At 32.4% G+C, this 17,264-nt stretch overlaps 1 protein-coding gene across 1 annotated transcript; it reads left to right on the forward strand.

Moving 5' to 3' along the window:
- Positions 1-7,240: 7,240 nt before the first annotated feature.
- LOC133330405 (metallothionein-1) lies at positions 7,241-7,935 on the forward strand. Its single transcript, XM_061538840.1, has 2 exons — positions 7,241-7,303; positions 7,834-7,935. The coding sequence occupies exons 1-2, from the start codon at positions 7,282-7,284 to the stop codon at positions 7,932-7,934; spliced, it is 123 nt and encodes a 40-aa protein (XP_061394824.1). The 5' UTR covers positions 7,241-7,281; the 3' UTR covers position 7,935.
- The last annotated feature ends 9,329 nt before the right edge of the window (positions 7,936-17,264 follow it).

The following is a 17,264-nucleotide window of genomic DNA, read 5'->3' on the forward strand; positions in this document are numbered from 1 at the left end:
TAAAAAGAATACAGGAACAACAATAACAATTACTGAGTAAAAGTTTCTAATTGAAATGAAAAAATAAAAAAATCAAATCGTAGAAGATGTGACTCGTTGATTTGAGACTCGCCTAGGAAAGTCGTGAATGTTTGTTCATCAAGTGTTTGTTCAATTAGTGTTGTAGAATTTGAATACGGGTTTTGGGTTATTTGTATGCTTTCCATCAAAAGATGACAAATATTGGAAATTCTGGATTTATAATATGCAATGGAAATATAATTGAACTACTCTAAATTTTAGGATTTTGGTATTGAAAGCGGGATATATCGATCCAAGTTTTGGAACAGCCTCTATATAATTGTTCCGTCCCTGTTTCGGTATACTGAAAAATTAGGTACAATTTTTTGCTAGGGGTGGTAAATACTTATTCATGGCCCTGCCATAACATGAGTTTTCGCCTAGGGGCCCCCATTATTTGCACATATTTTCAATGTCATCCTCATGGTGGAGGGCCTTCGACCGGGGTTTGAACACTTTCTCCTATGGACAGACACCAACACCGGCTACGCTACAGAAACTTCTTTTAAATAGAATATTTTGTTGTTTAGCCGGCCTTGGCCGGGGTTTTCAGACTTTCTCCTGTAGGCAGATACCAACACCGGCTACGCGACAAAATCTCTTGTTAAAAAAATAGTCTTATGGGGGGCCGGCCTTCGGCAGGGGTTTTAAAACTTTCTCCTATGGACAGACACCAACACCGGCTACGCGACAGGGGTTTGTAGGGTTCTAAGGTCCATATCTTTTTATCCACAACAGATACAGCCACATATCGTACCTTTTGGAAAGGGCAAATTTTGGTCTATCATTTGAGTTAGGATTGAGGAGGAACCATAATGGACCCAAGTTCGACTTTTAGGGAGTTTTTAAACCATATCATAAAACCACTATTTATTTATAAGCATTAAACGTTACCCATTTATTTTATTTATAAGCTTTAGAATTTATTTTATTTATTACCTTGAAAATGATACCCATTTTATATTAACCGGATCCGTAGAACCGGGTATAACCGGATAGGGGTACCCGAACTTCCGGGTCAAATAAACATCCCCTAAAACTAGATTTTATTTACAGTTCTAAATCAACGTTTTCTAAAATATTCGGTTTCAATTTCGGTTCAACATGTATACACTAGCTACTAGCTATCAGATACTTCAAAGATAAATATTGAATGCAACATACTGAAATTGTTGTTGTAATGTTTTTCTAAAACGCATTACCGTAATGAATTACGGTGTTAAATGGTATTCAAAAACGAAACTACTGCGACGTTTCAATCCGAAAAAGTGCATCGTAATAGAAAGTTTTGGGTTTCAAAATGTGATTGGTACTTTTATTCGTTAATATTGTTGTTGTCATTTAAAACCTCAACAAACATGAGAGTATATAATTGTTTATATAGGTAGGCATTATTACCTGGATAGGTAAATAAGATTGATGCACTCAACCTTTACAAAATCTTTTTTGACAAATAAGCCATTCCGCACCACACCATTTACAATTTGAAAAGCACAATGGGTTGAATCACATAAAATTCGAAAATAACTCCAAAATTTTTTAATAGTCCTCATGGACTCAATAATTACAGAATGTCGGATTTTTATTGGATACAAATTGACACGTTTCGTTAGAGCTTCATTATTAAAACAATCGATATTATCGTTATTATATTTCATACATAAATTTCACATAAAATTGAATTTCTATCAATATATGTATATATATCAAATATATATCAAAATTCTTGAAAAAGGGGGAATATTGCCCCCCATTTTTAGGTTACCCCCGACGTAAACTTTCAAAACGCCGATACGCATGTCTTCTTTTTTAGCCCCTCTTTCATAATCTGTTGGAATTTCCGGTAATTATCAAAAAATTGAATTTTGTCTCCTTACAAAAATAAAGTAAACTAACTATGTTATTTTTCTTTATAAACGGTATTCACTGTTGTTAGCAATTTCATAAAATGTCATAATTATTTTTCAATATGGCTATATCCGTTTTGCCAAATATTAATATTCAAATTGATAAGAAAGTTGGTCAGCATTATTTATTTGACTATTCTATCTTAAAACAGACAGATAGAGCACAACACATACAAAAAATCGGAAAAAGTAAATTACTTTGAAAATAAATATTAATGAAAATACATAAAACAACAAAATCTGAAAATGATAATAATGAATATCCTCTTCAGGATACATTATAGAAATATTACCAGGATACACACTGAGAGGTAGTTAAACTATAGCCCATTGCGAATTTAATTTATGAATGTAAGTAATTAATTACAAGTAATAAATATTTTTCAGATTCTAATTAATCCACAAAATTTAAAATTTTAACAGATCCTAAATTGTACTTACCAAAAATACGTTGTCAGACAGACCGACGGACTGATTTGCATAAATCAATGCTGGAAGTGACTTCTGTTATCTTTAAAATTAACTATGATTCAAGTAAGATTTTTTCCTGGAGACTAGCTGAAACTGTAAACAACAACTTTTTGTAAAATATCAGCATTAAAATACTGTAGGTTAAGTTAGTTTATGGTATGTTTGAGCACCTATCATTTAGCAGCCGCTTTCATTCGGGGACGATTAGTTCTTTGTGCTCATATTGGATGTGTGGGAGCTAATCCTTCAGTGACATGTTATGATCCCTACAGTGACTTTTCATAGTGACAACAATGATAATTTTCTTTGGCGAGAAATCTCCGGCCAGATAGATTTTGCAGTTCTGCACCCAGGCTCATCAGATCCTAATGAATCTCCCCTCAATCGAACGACAATGATCCCACCTTGAACGAGTTCATCAATTATTTCAGAGGAAGAGGAAAACCGCACGGCTGCGACAAGAGGATTGATAATAAAGCTGAAAAATTAAAAAAAGGTGCAAAGATATTTAAAATATCATTGGATGCAGTGGCACAAGGGTATTTAATGAAATAGCAGATAAGTAAAAGCTCGAACAACGTGGCCGTAGACGTAGCGCTAAAAAATTGAGGGGGTAAGTGCCTAGTACGGTACAGGCTCCAGACCGTATGTTCGAATTCCTCCAAACTAAGAATACCAACCTCAATGCACAGGCAAAACACTAAAACATGGAGGATTGAGTATAATAGTTTGGGTCTCTTGTTCATATTATGGCGTAGGACCAATCCATATGATTAAAGGAATAATGGATAGAACAGTGTATGATAATAAAAATAATAAAAAGAAATGAAACTAGTTATTTCCGCAATTTAGTTAGAAAAAATTAGATGTTTTTAAACAATTTTACAGTTCAGTACAATTCAACTACACTACTATTTTAAAGAAGTAGTGGTGGTATGTCGCATATATAAAAGTATTTAGAAGGTTTTAGTCAAATTTCCCATATATATTCCGGATTTTTCGAGGATATAAATTATACACAGAAAATTTTCAATGTTCTGTATGTTAATGGTCCAGCAACACTTAATTTATATAATATTGCCGAGGCGGCTATAATTTGGCGGAATGTTTTTAATAATAATTCATTACTTGACATATCCCCCGTACAAAGATCCCCAATTTTAAGTAATATGATAAATTAAGAAGATGGAGAATATCGATCCACTCCCACTGGTTTCTCCCACCCAAAATGGTCTAAATTTTTCTAAGTTGTCGGTCCACTTCTTTTGGTACCACATATGTTCAAAATTTAAAACCTACATACAAACCTAGAACGAGTTCTAAAGTGAGCCCTATCGGTCCGCCCTTTTTGCTATTGTCACTATTTTTATACTCTTCACCACACTGTGGTACAGAGTATTATGTCTTTGTGCATATGTTTGAACAGGCAAAAGGAAACGAGATAGACACATGGTTCCTTTTGAGAATATGCATAGAATCACTTTCTGAGTCGATTTACGCATGTCCGCCCGTCCGTCCATGTATTTTTGTGCATATTTGTACTGGTCGCATTTATGATCCGATTTCGAAGAAATTTGGCATAGGTCTCTTATTTGTCCCAAGGACGAACCCTATTGAAATTGGGAAAAATCGGTTCAGATTTAGATATAGCTCCCATATATATTTTCGTCCGATTTAATGTAAATGGTCCACCAAAGTCCCTGTATATCTTTCGATTTGCACGAAATTTAGCATATCGTATTCAATTAAGTCTAAGTCGATTTGCACGAAATTTGGCACAACTTAATGAATTAGGCCTAGAATGATGTGTGCTGAGTTTGATTAAAATTGGTTCAGATATAGATATAGCTCCCATATATAGATTCGTCCGATTTAATGTAAATGGCGCACCAAAGTCCCTATATATCTTTCGATTTGCACGAAATTTGACATAACGTATTCAATTAAGTCTAGAATGATGTGTGCTAAGTTTCATGAAAATCGGTTCAGATTTAGATATAGCTCCCATATATATTGTCGTCCAATTTAAGGTAAATGGTGTACCAAAGTCCCTATATATCTTTCGATTTGCACGAAATTTAGCACAGCGTAATGAATGAAGTATAGAATGATGTGTGTTAAGTTTCCTGAAAATCGGTTCAGATTTAGATATAGCTCCCATATATATTTTCGTCCGATTTTATGTAAATGGCGCGCCAAAGTCCCTATATATCTTTGGATTTGCACGAAATTTGACATATCGTATTCAATTAAGTCTAGAATGATGTGTGCTAAGTTTCATGAAAATCGGTTCAGATTTAGATATAGCTCCCATATATATTGTCGTCCAATTTAAGGTAAATGGTGTACCAAAGTCCCTTAATATCTTTCGATTTGCACGAAATTTAGCACAGCGTAATGAATTAGGTCTAGAATCATGTGTGTTAAATTTCCTGAAAACGTTGAAATCGGTTGAGATTTAGATATAGCTTCTATATCTGACCAAATAAAAAAATTAGTATAGGTTGCAGAATGACATGTTTATGGATCCAATTTCATTTTGATGGCCCTTTTAAAATGCGACGTCTGTTAGGATTCATCTGTTGAATATACCCAAAGTGGTGAAGGGTATCATATAGTCGGCCCCGTCCGACTTTACTACTTTCTTTACTGGTTTTTTCTACTCTCGACCACAACACCTCGAAATAATCATCTGAGACCCCATAAATATATATGTATGTGTATATTCTTGATCAAATTAAAATTCTATGTCGATTTAGACATTTCCGAACGTCTGTCTGTTCAAAAAACGATAGAACTTCACATCCAATGTAACTACTCCTAGGAAAATAACTATGGAATATTCGGTATAATATCATCCTACTGAAAATTATCAAATTGTTCCGTGTTTCCAAATTTCGCTATTTGTGAGAATTAATGCATCAAATTCAACCAAATTGGCTTCAATTTGATATTTTGGATTTGCATTGAGTAAAATTGAAAATCTCCCTACCAAAAAGTATCAATATTTGTCCAAGTTTCGTTGTTGTCCCCATGGAGCGGTACCCTCCATTATTCGGCAGTTTACTGACTTTGGACACGGGTTTTAACCTAATCTGCTGTTATTTGGTATTTTAAATTCTCTCTGGGTGCAATAATTATATATAGATCCAATTTCCAGGTTGCCCCATATAACGATACCTTCAAAATTGGCGACTTTAGGCAAGTTTTTTAACCTATTTGGTCTTCAAAATTTTCCTTAAGTCTTTCACTTTTTAGAATAAACTAATAATCGACTAAAAAGTTGATCTTTTTTATATGAATTTTAGTCAACAGACAAAATAAATTTCTGGGATGTGAAATTTTTGAGCTTAGTGATAATAAACCAAGTATTTATGGAAAAATCGGTCTTGAAAGGTCGACTTTGCGATATTTTGCACACAATACAAAAAGTCGAAAGCAGATTAACTTATACCTAGAGTGAAATCTTTCTACCAAAAATTTACCATGACGTAGCCCGCCCTATATATGTAAAGGTACCGAACGATTACAGATATTATTTTAAATGTCCTCCTCATGGTAAATGATATAACAAAATCAGCCTGGCTGAATTTAACGCCGTTTTAATATTGTACGAATTTCCAAACAATTCCAAATCCAAACACACACATATGAAAAAGTTTATAAAATTCTGTAAAATCTATTTAAATTGGCAACAATTCGTACTGTAAACCTAAAATTGGGAAATTCAAAAATTCCAAGATGTGATAATTACTTGTCCCTCTCAAATTGGACTTGGTTCATAAATACCGTTACATATCACAAATTTCCCGTGATAATTTTCCGTTCTCATACTTTATCGCTCGTGTATAGTACACATAAGCGTTTTTAATAAAAAATTATTATAAATATTCCAAACGAATCGAGTGTTATTCACAAAACTTTTCCCTAATTAGTTGACCGGCACTGAATATGCCCCTATATTAAATGATCATGTATAAGGCTTAATTTGGATTCTAATCTGTAGATTCATAATTCCGAAAAAAAATATCAAGACGATTTAATTTCAGCACAGAGTTCTCATATTACAAAATCCTATAGTATTTCCAATAAGTCTACTTATTCCTACCACATGATCAAACACACCAAATGAACTATGTACAATTGTAATATACAATTACAGAATTTTTAAATAAGACCTAACCCAGTATATATGTCCATGTACATACATAGAAACACACGTCACCAAAACATAAACAACATCATGTAAGTCTTCCAGAACCCCCAGTAGTCAACATATGCGTTTACTATGGTGCCGTGTAATTTTATCAAATCAGATATGACCAACAGATTAAGATTAATCACATGTAAATACATACGTACATACATACATACATACGTATGTTACCTTTTGTATGTACTTAGTTTTAACTGTTTAGTTCTTTACTAAAATCGTACACCCTATTCAACCCATTGTGCGTACAGATACAATTCAATTGATTCGGTTTGTTTGGCTACGTGTGTATTGGTACGTTCGTTCGTTCAGTCTCTTAACGTTTTCTTCGCTGATGAGGAGGTTCGGTGCACACCGCACTACTCAGCTTAAAAAACAACATCGACTGTGTGCACACGAAACCGTTTGACGCTGTGGTGCGGAGAGCAGCATATTCAAGAAGAAGACAATTGACTCAACGAAAAGTACCGAATTTCATATCTATAAAACCGCATACACTGCACACACCGGTCATCAGTCGACTAACAGTCAGCTAAACATAACACACAACCAAAAAACTAAACAAAGTGATAAACTTTTGTGTCTTCTCTTTTTTCCTGCATTTTAATCTAAAAAATCAAAACAATCAACATGCCTTGCCCCTGTGGAACTGGTAAGTACCTCGCTCGCTCTCTCTAAAAACTTCTAATCGGTGATAAGGCAATGTAATGCCAAAAAATTGTGAACGTGAAAATAAAAATAATTTGTATCAATTGTTGTTAGTTTTTTTTCGGTTTTGATTTTTGGCAAAGTTTTCACTATTCCTTTTTGAAAGGGTAGTTTCGGTTGTGTGATTCGTTTGAGACATTTAATGAAAATCAAATAGAATTACGGGTTATTAAACTGAAATGCTTAAAAAATTAATTTCAGTTGCGTGATTCGTTTGAGATCTTTAGAAAATTTTAAAGAAATTTAAGGATATATAACCCAAATCCTTGAAGAAAAAAAGTTTTATAAATTGTACAAATTATTAAAAAGACTAATTACAACCTAAATGCTTACTTTGCGATCACCGTATTATAAGTTTACAATGACAAAAAATTATTATACAGTTTTAAATATTCGTAGTATTATTTTTTTAATTTATGATTATCACCTTCTAACCCTGTATTTCCTTTCTTTTTCTCCCTTCCCAAAATGCAGGTTGCAAATGCGCTTCTCAAACCCAATCTACCGGTAGCTGCGGTTGCGGTTCATCCTGCAAATGCGGCAGCAGCTGTGACAAGGGTAGCTGCGGCAAGTAAATGAGTCTCTGCGAACTGAGATCTTGATATTCTCCTTTCCAGCTCAACATTATTCATCTGCAATGCTTCCATAAATGTTTCTCATGCCTGAGATCGAATTATATACTACATATACCATTTGTAAATTAGTTTTAAATACGCATTTCTAAATTTTGTCCTTTTACTACTATTTAAAAAACATTATTTTTATAAAATAAAAAAATATGAAAAAACTATAAATAATGTGTTGTTTGTTTTTGTAATTGGTGTGTTTAAAATTGTTAGGTACCACAGACAACAAAATACAGACAGACATTAATATATAAAAAATAAAAATTGCTTATGTTTTGATCACAAGCAAATTAAAAGAGTGAATGAACTTTGCTAGCTTTTGTAAGCAAATTAAACATGGCCATAATGAATACGGCACAGTGTTTTGAAATCAAAATGAAAACAAAAAGCTTAAAAATGTTTAGAAAACTGAAGTAATATATTTACAAACCACACAAATACGCTGGACTACAACATTGGCCTATATGATGTCTTGAACTATGAAAATTATTTTCTTAATTAATTATTTAATTTTATTAATATAATTTAAACCAGTGAGCGGAGCAGTATAATCGGACGGGGCCGAACATATGTTACGCTACACAACTTCCACGAAAATCTAACTTTATTTGGTTTTATATTCTGAGCTTGGGCAATATTTCGCGATATTGCACCCTATTGACCGACTAAAGGTAAAAAATATTACTATTATTTAAGTACAGCTCTTATAGGCCATACCTGGATCCTCATAGAAAATTTCAAAGTGATCAGCTCTATATTTTCACCCTCTAGTGTGGTAATGGTTTACTGAATAATATCTGAATGCGTAAGCACCTGTAAATGCTTAAGTGTAACTCCCACATCCGAGTACATACGACAATATAAATCGTATCAATTTAAAGGTCAACCACTCCTCTTGGATATACCATCGACTTCTCGGGTCTATACCCTTCGGGGGTAATAGGGTTCATTTGACCCGCTAAATATTGACCGATCTTTATCAAAACAGGCATGCTTATTCTTTGGCCCGATCCTCTTCTCCATGTAAAAATTCGCGATGTTCAGGCCATAATTGTGGACCCTTGGTCCATTTCATCCGATCTTTACCAAAAACAATAGGGGTCTTCATTGGCCAAAACCTACATGCAAAATATCGTGAAGAATGTTCCATAACTGTGGCGAGATATTATATAAAGCTGGGGACCAATATTTCGCAGCGTTACAAACTCTTGGGGCTGCAAAAAGTTATAATACCCGTCAACATAGTTGTGTAGGGTATAAAAAATTATTATTAATCTCATTTCATTAATAAAAATGTACTGTATTGACAAATTATTGAAGGTTACGTTTTCCATCTTAATATATAAAAGAGCTTTAGTGATAAATGGCTGAGTGACTGACAGACCATCGCTAAGACAACCAACTGTAGCTAAAAATTTTTGTGGGTTGTTGTTGGTGTGTAGGCGTGAGACAAGGTTGGGTTTTTGGAAACCCGAACTATAAAGGTACGAATAGTACTAAATATGGTACCCTTTGTCTTAGGGTAACGGGAAGAGCTAGAATTCTGAAATTTGGAATGTTGGTCCCTGATGTAATATTAAAAAGATGTACAGCAGGGTTTTTGGAATTTCGAGCTATAAGTATACGAAAAGTACTAAATTTAGTTCTAATTGTATACACATTGAACACATATAGCTAGAATCTTGTAATTTTATATGAAATACAGTTTCTTTGGATTTTTTTAGAAGTTCGTACTTATGTTTTTGAAAAGTACTAAACGGTACTAAATTTTATACTATTTGCTTTTAGTTGAGCGTATAGAGATGGAATCCTGAAAATAGGAATTAGAATTACTATTGGAGAACAGTTTTGAGGTAGCTTTTAAAAATCGTACTTATGTGTACGAAAAGTACTAAATGACACTAAATTTAGTTCAAGTTGGATTTAGGTGAACACTGAGCTGGAGCCTTGAAATTGGGAATTAAAATGACTGTTGGAGTATACTTTAGGAAATTCGTACTTATTTGAGCGAACGGATAGAGATGAAAACTTAAATTTGGAATTAAATTAGCATTGGAATTTTGTACTTATGGATACTAAAAACAATAAATGGTACTTAATATGGTACAATTTGTTTTGCGGGAATCCTAAAATTGTGAATTAAAGTTGCTGATGGAGTATAGGATTCAGGCATGAAGATAGTTTTAGAAATTCGTAATTATGTGTACTAAATGATACTACATTCGGTGCAATTTAGATTGTAGTGAACGAATAGGGATGTAAAACTTATATTTGGAATTAAAATTACTTTTAGAGTACATGATTAATGGTACAATTTGGTTTTACGTGAATGGATAGGGCTGGGATCCTGAAATTTTTTTGATTAAAATTACGGTTGTAGTGAATAACAGAGGATGTTTTGGAAAATCGTACTTGCGTCTACGAAAAATAATAAATGAAAAAATTTTGAAAAATTAGGATGTCTTTGAACGGATAGTCCTGGAATCCTTAAATGTGGACTTAATATTATTATCGGTGTGCATGACTGAGGTAGTATTGGAAATTCGTACTTGTTAGTACGAAAAGTACTAAATTTACTATTGGAATTTGGAATTTGGTAAACGGGAATCATAAAAATAGCAACTAAGCTTACGATTTGACTCTAGGGTTGAGGTAGTTTTGGAATATGGGTACGAAAATTTGGACTTACAATTACTATTTGAAGGCAGAACTGAAGTAATTATGAAAATACGTTCTTATGAGTACGAAAAGTACTAAATTTGACATAATTTATGATTACTGTTAGTGTGTAGGATTGGTGTAGTTTTAGAAATTCTTACTTGTGAGTATGAAAAGTACGAAATGGTATTGAATTTGACACAATTTGGTTTTAAGTGAATATATAGAGCTGGAATCCAAAGATTTGGAATTTATATTACTGTTGAAATGTAGGATTGAACTATGAACTAGCATATTCGCAAATTCGAATTAATGTGCACGAATAGTATGTAGGTACTAACTAGTACTAAATTTAAGGAAATTGGAAAAACAATTAATATGTGGAATTAGTCTTGAAAATGTGCACCTTTTGTGTTTGAAATGTGTTAAATTGAATAGAACGGAATTATAGTATAACGAATTATATGGTATTCACGATTCCCATATAAAATCTTTTTTATGGGAATCGTGAATAGTATTTTATAAAGTATTTTATATATTCCTGATGTGTCTCCCAAAGTTTTTTTAAATACACTGATTAATGACTTCTTCCAAATTTGAAGTAAACTCTCAAGTTTCATCGAATTTGGCTTAATATTAATATAAAAATATTTATTGGTTGAATATTAACGATTATATAGGCCAAAAGACCCATTATATGGGAGGTATCCGAATCTATCCGATCCTATCTATCCATTTTTTGTCACTTGCTCCAATAATAAACTCTTGTACAAAATTTCATCACCTTACAATAAGTCTTTCTATTTTTGAAAGACTTACAAAGGGTCCCCTACAAAGGGTCACAATTTTGAAAAATTGTACATCACATACGAAGCGAAACTTTCCACAACGTTGTATTTTTAGCGGTCGGTCTACTCCGTCCCACAGTGTCAACATTTTTTGAATTTGTTAATCCAATATCAAGGGAATTGAATGTCCGCTGATGGTATATATGTAGATGTCGGCAACACCGATTGACACTTTTTTACTTGTTAGGATAGGATTCAGGGGCGGGGGGTTTTTTTCCTAACAACAATTTACCATGATATAGCCCTGTAAATATAAAAGTCCCGAACGATTACAGAAATTTAAAATGTCCTTCTCATGGTGGAGGTTATACAATTTTTGGCTTGAGTAAACTTAACGAAGTTGTTGTTTCAAAATTCTAGATCTAAGCTTTCCGAAAGCTTTTCGAAACATTATTATACACATTTCCAAATAATGTAAATCCAAGCACACATGTTGAAGAATATCCTCTTTAAGAAAAATTATGATTTTAATGTGTAAAGAGTTTTAATATTACAAAATCGTATAATATTTTCAAGAAGTCCTTAATTCCTACCACATAGGTTCAATGCTGACGGCCACAACAGCTCCAAAGAACCATGTAAAAAAGTAACATACTTACAAAACTTATCAATAAGGCCTGATCCAAAATATATATATGTACATGTATATAAGCACACGTCACCAAAACATAATCTACCAAAAATCATGTAAGTCTCCAGAACCCCTATTAGTCAACATATGCGTTTACTATGGTGCCGTGTAATTTTATCAAATCAGATATGACAAACAGATTAAGATTAGTCATATGTAAATACACATACGTATGTTACATTTTATATGTACTTAGTTTTAATTGTTTAGTTCTTCACTAACATTTTACACCCTATTCAACCCATTGTGCGTACATACATAACAGATACAATTCAATTGATTCGGTTTGTTTGGCTACGTGTGTATTGGTACGTTCGTTCAGTCAGTGCACACCGCACTTCTCAGCTTAAATAATAACATCGACTGTGTGCACACGAAACCGTTTGGCGCTGTGGTGCGGAGAGCAGTATTTTAAGAAGAAGAAAACAATTGACTCAACGAAAAGTACCGAATTTCATATCTATAAAACCGCATACACTGCACACACCGGTCATCAGTCGACTAACAGTCAGCTAAACATAACACACAACCAACAAACTAAACAAAGTGATAAACTTTTGTGTCTTCTCTTTTTTCCTGAGTGCATTTTAATCTAAAAAATCAAAACAATCAACATGCCTTGCCCCTGTGGAACTGGTAAGTACTAAAAAACAATTTGCTTGCTCGCTTGCTCTCTCTAAAATCTTCTAATCGGTGATAAGGCAAAATAGTGCCAAAAATTTGTGAACGTGAAAAGTAAAAATAATTTGTATCAATTGTGCCAATTATGTTTAGTTTTTTTGATTTTTTTTGTTTTTTGCAAAGGGTTTACCATTCTTGTTTGAAGTGTATTTTCGGTTGTGTGATTCCTTTGAGACCTTTAGAAAAATCTAAAGGAATTTAAGGATATTATATATCCGGAATCCTTAAAAAAAGTTTAACAAATTGTAAAAAATAATATTAATAAAAAAATATTTAAAATAACCAACTAAATACGTACTTTGCGATCACCGTTCATAATGACAAAAATTATTATCCGGTCTTAGAAATTCGGATTTTTTAATTTATGAATATCATATTTTAACCATGCATTCTCTTTCTATTTTTCCCCTATTCAGGTTGCAAATGCGCTTCTCAAACCCAATCTACCGGTAGCTGCGGATGCGGTTCATCCTGCAAATGCGGCAGCAGCTGTGACAAGGGTAGCTGCGGCAAGTAAAGGAGTCTCTACGAACTGATATCTTGAGATTCTCCTTTCCAGTTAAACTTTATTCATCTGTAATGTTTTCATAAATGTTTCTCATGCCTGAGATCGAATTATATACTACATATATCATTTGTAAATTAGTTTTAAATACACATTTCCAAAATTAGTCCTTTTACTACTATTTAAAAACATTATTTTTATAAAATAAAAAAAAACATAACAAACTATAAATAATCTTTTTGTTGTTATTGTAATTGATGGGTATAACAATTTAGCTATTGCAGACAACAACATAACAGTGAAGAAAACAACAAAAGTAGTTGGAAAGCTGTAATCAAATAAAAATTGCTGATGTTTTAGTCGTAAGCAAATTAAAAAGAGTGAATGAACTTTGTCGGCTTATACTTGGCTATAATGAACAAAGCACAGTGTTTTGAAATCAGAATTAAAACAAAACAAACTACGTAAAAATTTTTGATATTTATCCGATGTTTGAATAGAAATTTTGGAAATATTCCGAATATTCCGATAATCTGAATCACATTATTTACAATAAATTTTGTTTTTTTTTTAACTATAATCCATGTTATGTTTAGAATGAAGAAATAGGCATGTTTTTTATTTAAATAACTTAAAAGTATTATTATTATTAATATTAATTTGTTCGAAGTTCTTTTTCGGAATTCGGAACAATACTATGCAAAATTTTCCGATTTTGATGCCGAAATCGGAACAAAATGATCTGAAAATGCCCACGAATTCGGAAAGTTTTATCGAAAAACAAATGAATTTTAAGAGAAATTTTTATTTTCTGTAAAATTTTTTTCAGAAATTCTTAATAAAATCGAAATATCATTTTATTCGGAAATTCAGGTTCGAAATTCGAAAAAAATAAACAATTTTATATTTAGAATAAATAAATAGACGTTTGCAGTAGTGATCTAAAATGTATTTCAGTACAAATTTCAGTTTTTTCTTCTCCTTGATAAATAGAAGGCGACATTTGGACACTAGGGATGAGGGATTCTAGTACTTCTTCCCATTGATTATTTTCTTGCGGAAATTTTAACAAATTTGTTTATGTTTTGACACAGATTCCATATATAAGTTATTTTGGAGATATTTGCTTTATTTCTGGATTTCAGGTTATAAAAAGCTGTCTTCCATTTCATTATAGTTTGACTTGATCTTCTTACAGCCTGTTTTTGTAAATTTCTAAACGAACGAATTCGTTCGTTTAGAATTTTACAAAAACAGGCTGTTAAATTTCATTTTTTTATATTTATAAAAATTGTGGCATAATTATTTGACTGCTTATCAAAATACAAACTTTTCCTTATCGTTTTTTCAATATCATTGTAGATATATGCTGATTACTCTGAAAGTCATCGGAGAAACAGTGTCGAAAATATAGGGTCAAACTCTATGGTGAGATTGGTTTTTGTTTTTTTTTTTTTTACAAAATATACACAATTAAATTTTTCTTCAGAGTATGCTGGGTATACTGGGAAAATAACCGAAAAAATTAGAGAATTTGGAAAATCTCTGATATCAGAGTCCTCGGCCAAGATTGTTATTTTTGTAGACAAAAACACAAAATTTAATTTCCCTTCAGAATATGTGCAGATTCCTCGGAAAATAAGCGAAAAAAAAACGTTAGAGAATTTGGAAGAAAAAATCTGATACCAGAATCCTAGGCAAAAAATGTTGGCTGGTTATATCCGTAGTTGGTTATAAAAGTAAGTATTTATATGAAAAATATGTCTTACAACATTTCAAAATTTTTATTTTTAAACCTCAAAAAATCTCAATCTATTTAAAAAAATAATTTATAAATACACCAGTAGGAAAGTAGTGATGTCGGACTGGGCCGACTATATATATATATTACCCTTAACCACTTTGGGTATATTCTACATATCCTAACCTAATGTATATGTAATATGTATCCTATCCTAATTTAAATATGTGACTATCGTTTTTGCTCTTCTGCAACCTATGCTAAATTTCACTTCATTTAGGGTAGATTTAGCAACGTTTGGGTTCAATGGGACAAATTTATGTAGTTTAATTCAATATATTGTAAATCAGTGTTAATCGGACAAACATTAGAAGTTTGGTGCACCATTTACCTAAAGTTGGACCCAAATATATGTGGAAGCTATATCTAAAAATGAACCGAAACTTGCCAGAGATTAATATATATTAAATTGGGTATTTAGTGCATAATTTACATAAAATCGGAAGAATATATATTTCTAAATCTGGACCGATTTTCAGGAAACTTTACACACATCATTCTAAACTTAATTCAGTATGATATGCCCAATTTCGTGCAAATCGAAAGATATATGGGACTTTGGTACACCATTTACATTAAATAGGACGATATGTATGGGAGCAATATCTAAATTGAACTGATATTCTCGGAACTTAACACAGATCATTCCAAACTATTCTGAGTTCTAACAGGGTAGGAAATCTTCCTACTAAAAATCAATCATATCAATCAATATTGATCCTATTTTTAGGGTAGCCCCTAAACGGCGCAACACGACACCCCCTGTATTCGGTATTTTGGGGGATTTGGTATGTTTTTCAAACGAATTGGCTGATATTAAATATTTTAGATTATCATTGTGTGGAAAATCTCCTTACCAAAATTAATATTGACCAAAGATTCTGGATGCCCTCCATTTAATCGTATCCCCCATTATTCGGTATTTTTGAGGGTTAGGACATGTATTTCAACCGAATTGAGTAATTCGATTTTTTAGATTCTCATGTAGTGTAAAATGTTTTAATAATTGCTCCCAATAACGGTAACGACCGATTATCGATATTTTGAAGGTTTTCAGCTCATTTTTCACCGACGTGGCTGTATTTTTTCATAAAGAATGGCTGACATATATACAGAAAATTATCAATAGAATAATTAGTTGATAAAAATCTATATGTAAATTGTTTTTATTTAATAAAAAATAAAATGAAAATAAACGTTGAATGAAAATAATAATGTCAAAATGTGAATGTATGAAGATTCCTAAAACTAAAACACGTTTTCTTACAAGTACAACGAAAATAATATTAATCATATATAAGTATTGATACAAGTTTTCAAAATTTAGATATCATACAAAGTTTAACTATATACACAAAAACGATGAAAACATAGAACGTAACAGAAGAATAATAACAATAATGATGATAGGCAAGATAAGGCAAAAAATAAGGTTGAAAAAAACTATTTACAAACAAATAAAAAAGAATGTCGTCTTGGATTTCAACGAAAAAAATACGAAGGAAAACAATAACAAGTAGTGGCGCATTTGTTGATGGCTACACAAGAACAAATTACGTAGTTACAAATATGTGCGTATGGGTCTTTCCATATAAATAATTAAATATTAATGACTTAGTCTTATTTAATGACAATATTTTGTGTTAGACGCTTAACTAAATCGACATTGAAAACATTGGCCAACATGGTGAGTACGGATTTTTTTGGTGGTCTACAATGACGCAGGCCAGCCTCTTGGCAACAGACATTGGGGAAACAGTCCAATGTAGAGGTACAGGCTTTGGGATGTAAATCGAATATGGGTGGTGGTGGAGCGGTACATTCCAAATATTCAGTCACTGCGATAAAAAAAAACAAACAAATTATTAGATTTAGATAAAATATAAAATAAAATTACGAATTTTTCCGAATTCGATCTACTCGATCAATGTACTCACAATAATTGAAAGACCTCTGCACCGGTACCGGCACCGTATTCAGCTCCGGCTGCGAGGTGCGACAATAACGCCGCCTACCATCAGGACAACAAACTCGCGGCCAACAATCCATATCTGTTTCACATTCCTTCACCTCCCACCATAATTCCGCCAATGGTCGATCGGGACATTTACGCGGTATCAGACCCAATATTGCTTTAATTAAATCGTTTAATGGT

The sequence above is a fragment of the Musca vetustissima genome, unplaced genomic scaffold (assembly GCF_032173495.1).
Source record: "Musca vetustissima isolate MV318-11 ecotype Yass unplaced genomic scaffold, APGP_CSIRO_Mvet_v1 utg167476, whole genome shotgun sequence".
Classification (NCBI taxonomy): Eukaryota; Metazoa; Arthropoda; class Insecta; order Diptera; family Muscidae; genus Musca; species Musca vetustissima.

What these genes read in the sequence shown, in the direction of transcription:
- LOC133330405 (XM_061538840.1), top strand. Translation starts at nt 7,282, where the DNA reads ATGCCTTGCCCCTGTGGAACTG. An exon ending in GCCTTGCCCCTGTGGAACTG is followed by an intron (nt 7,304 to 7,833) that starts GTAAGTACCTCG and finishes CCCAAAATGCAG; the next exon opens with GTTGCAAATGCGCTTCTCAA.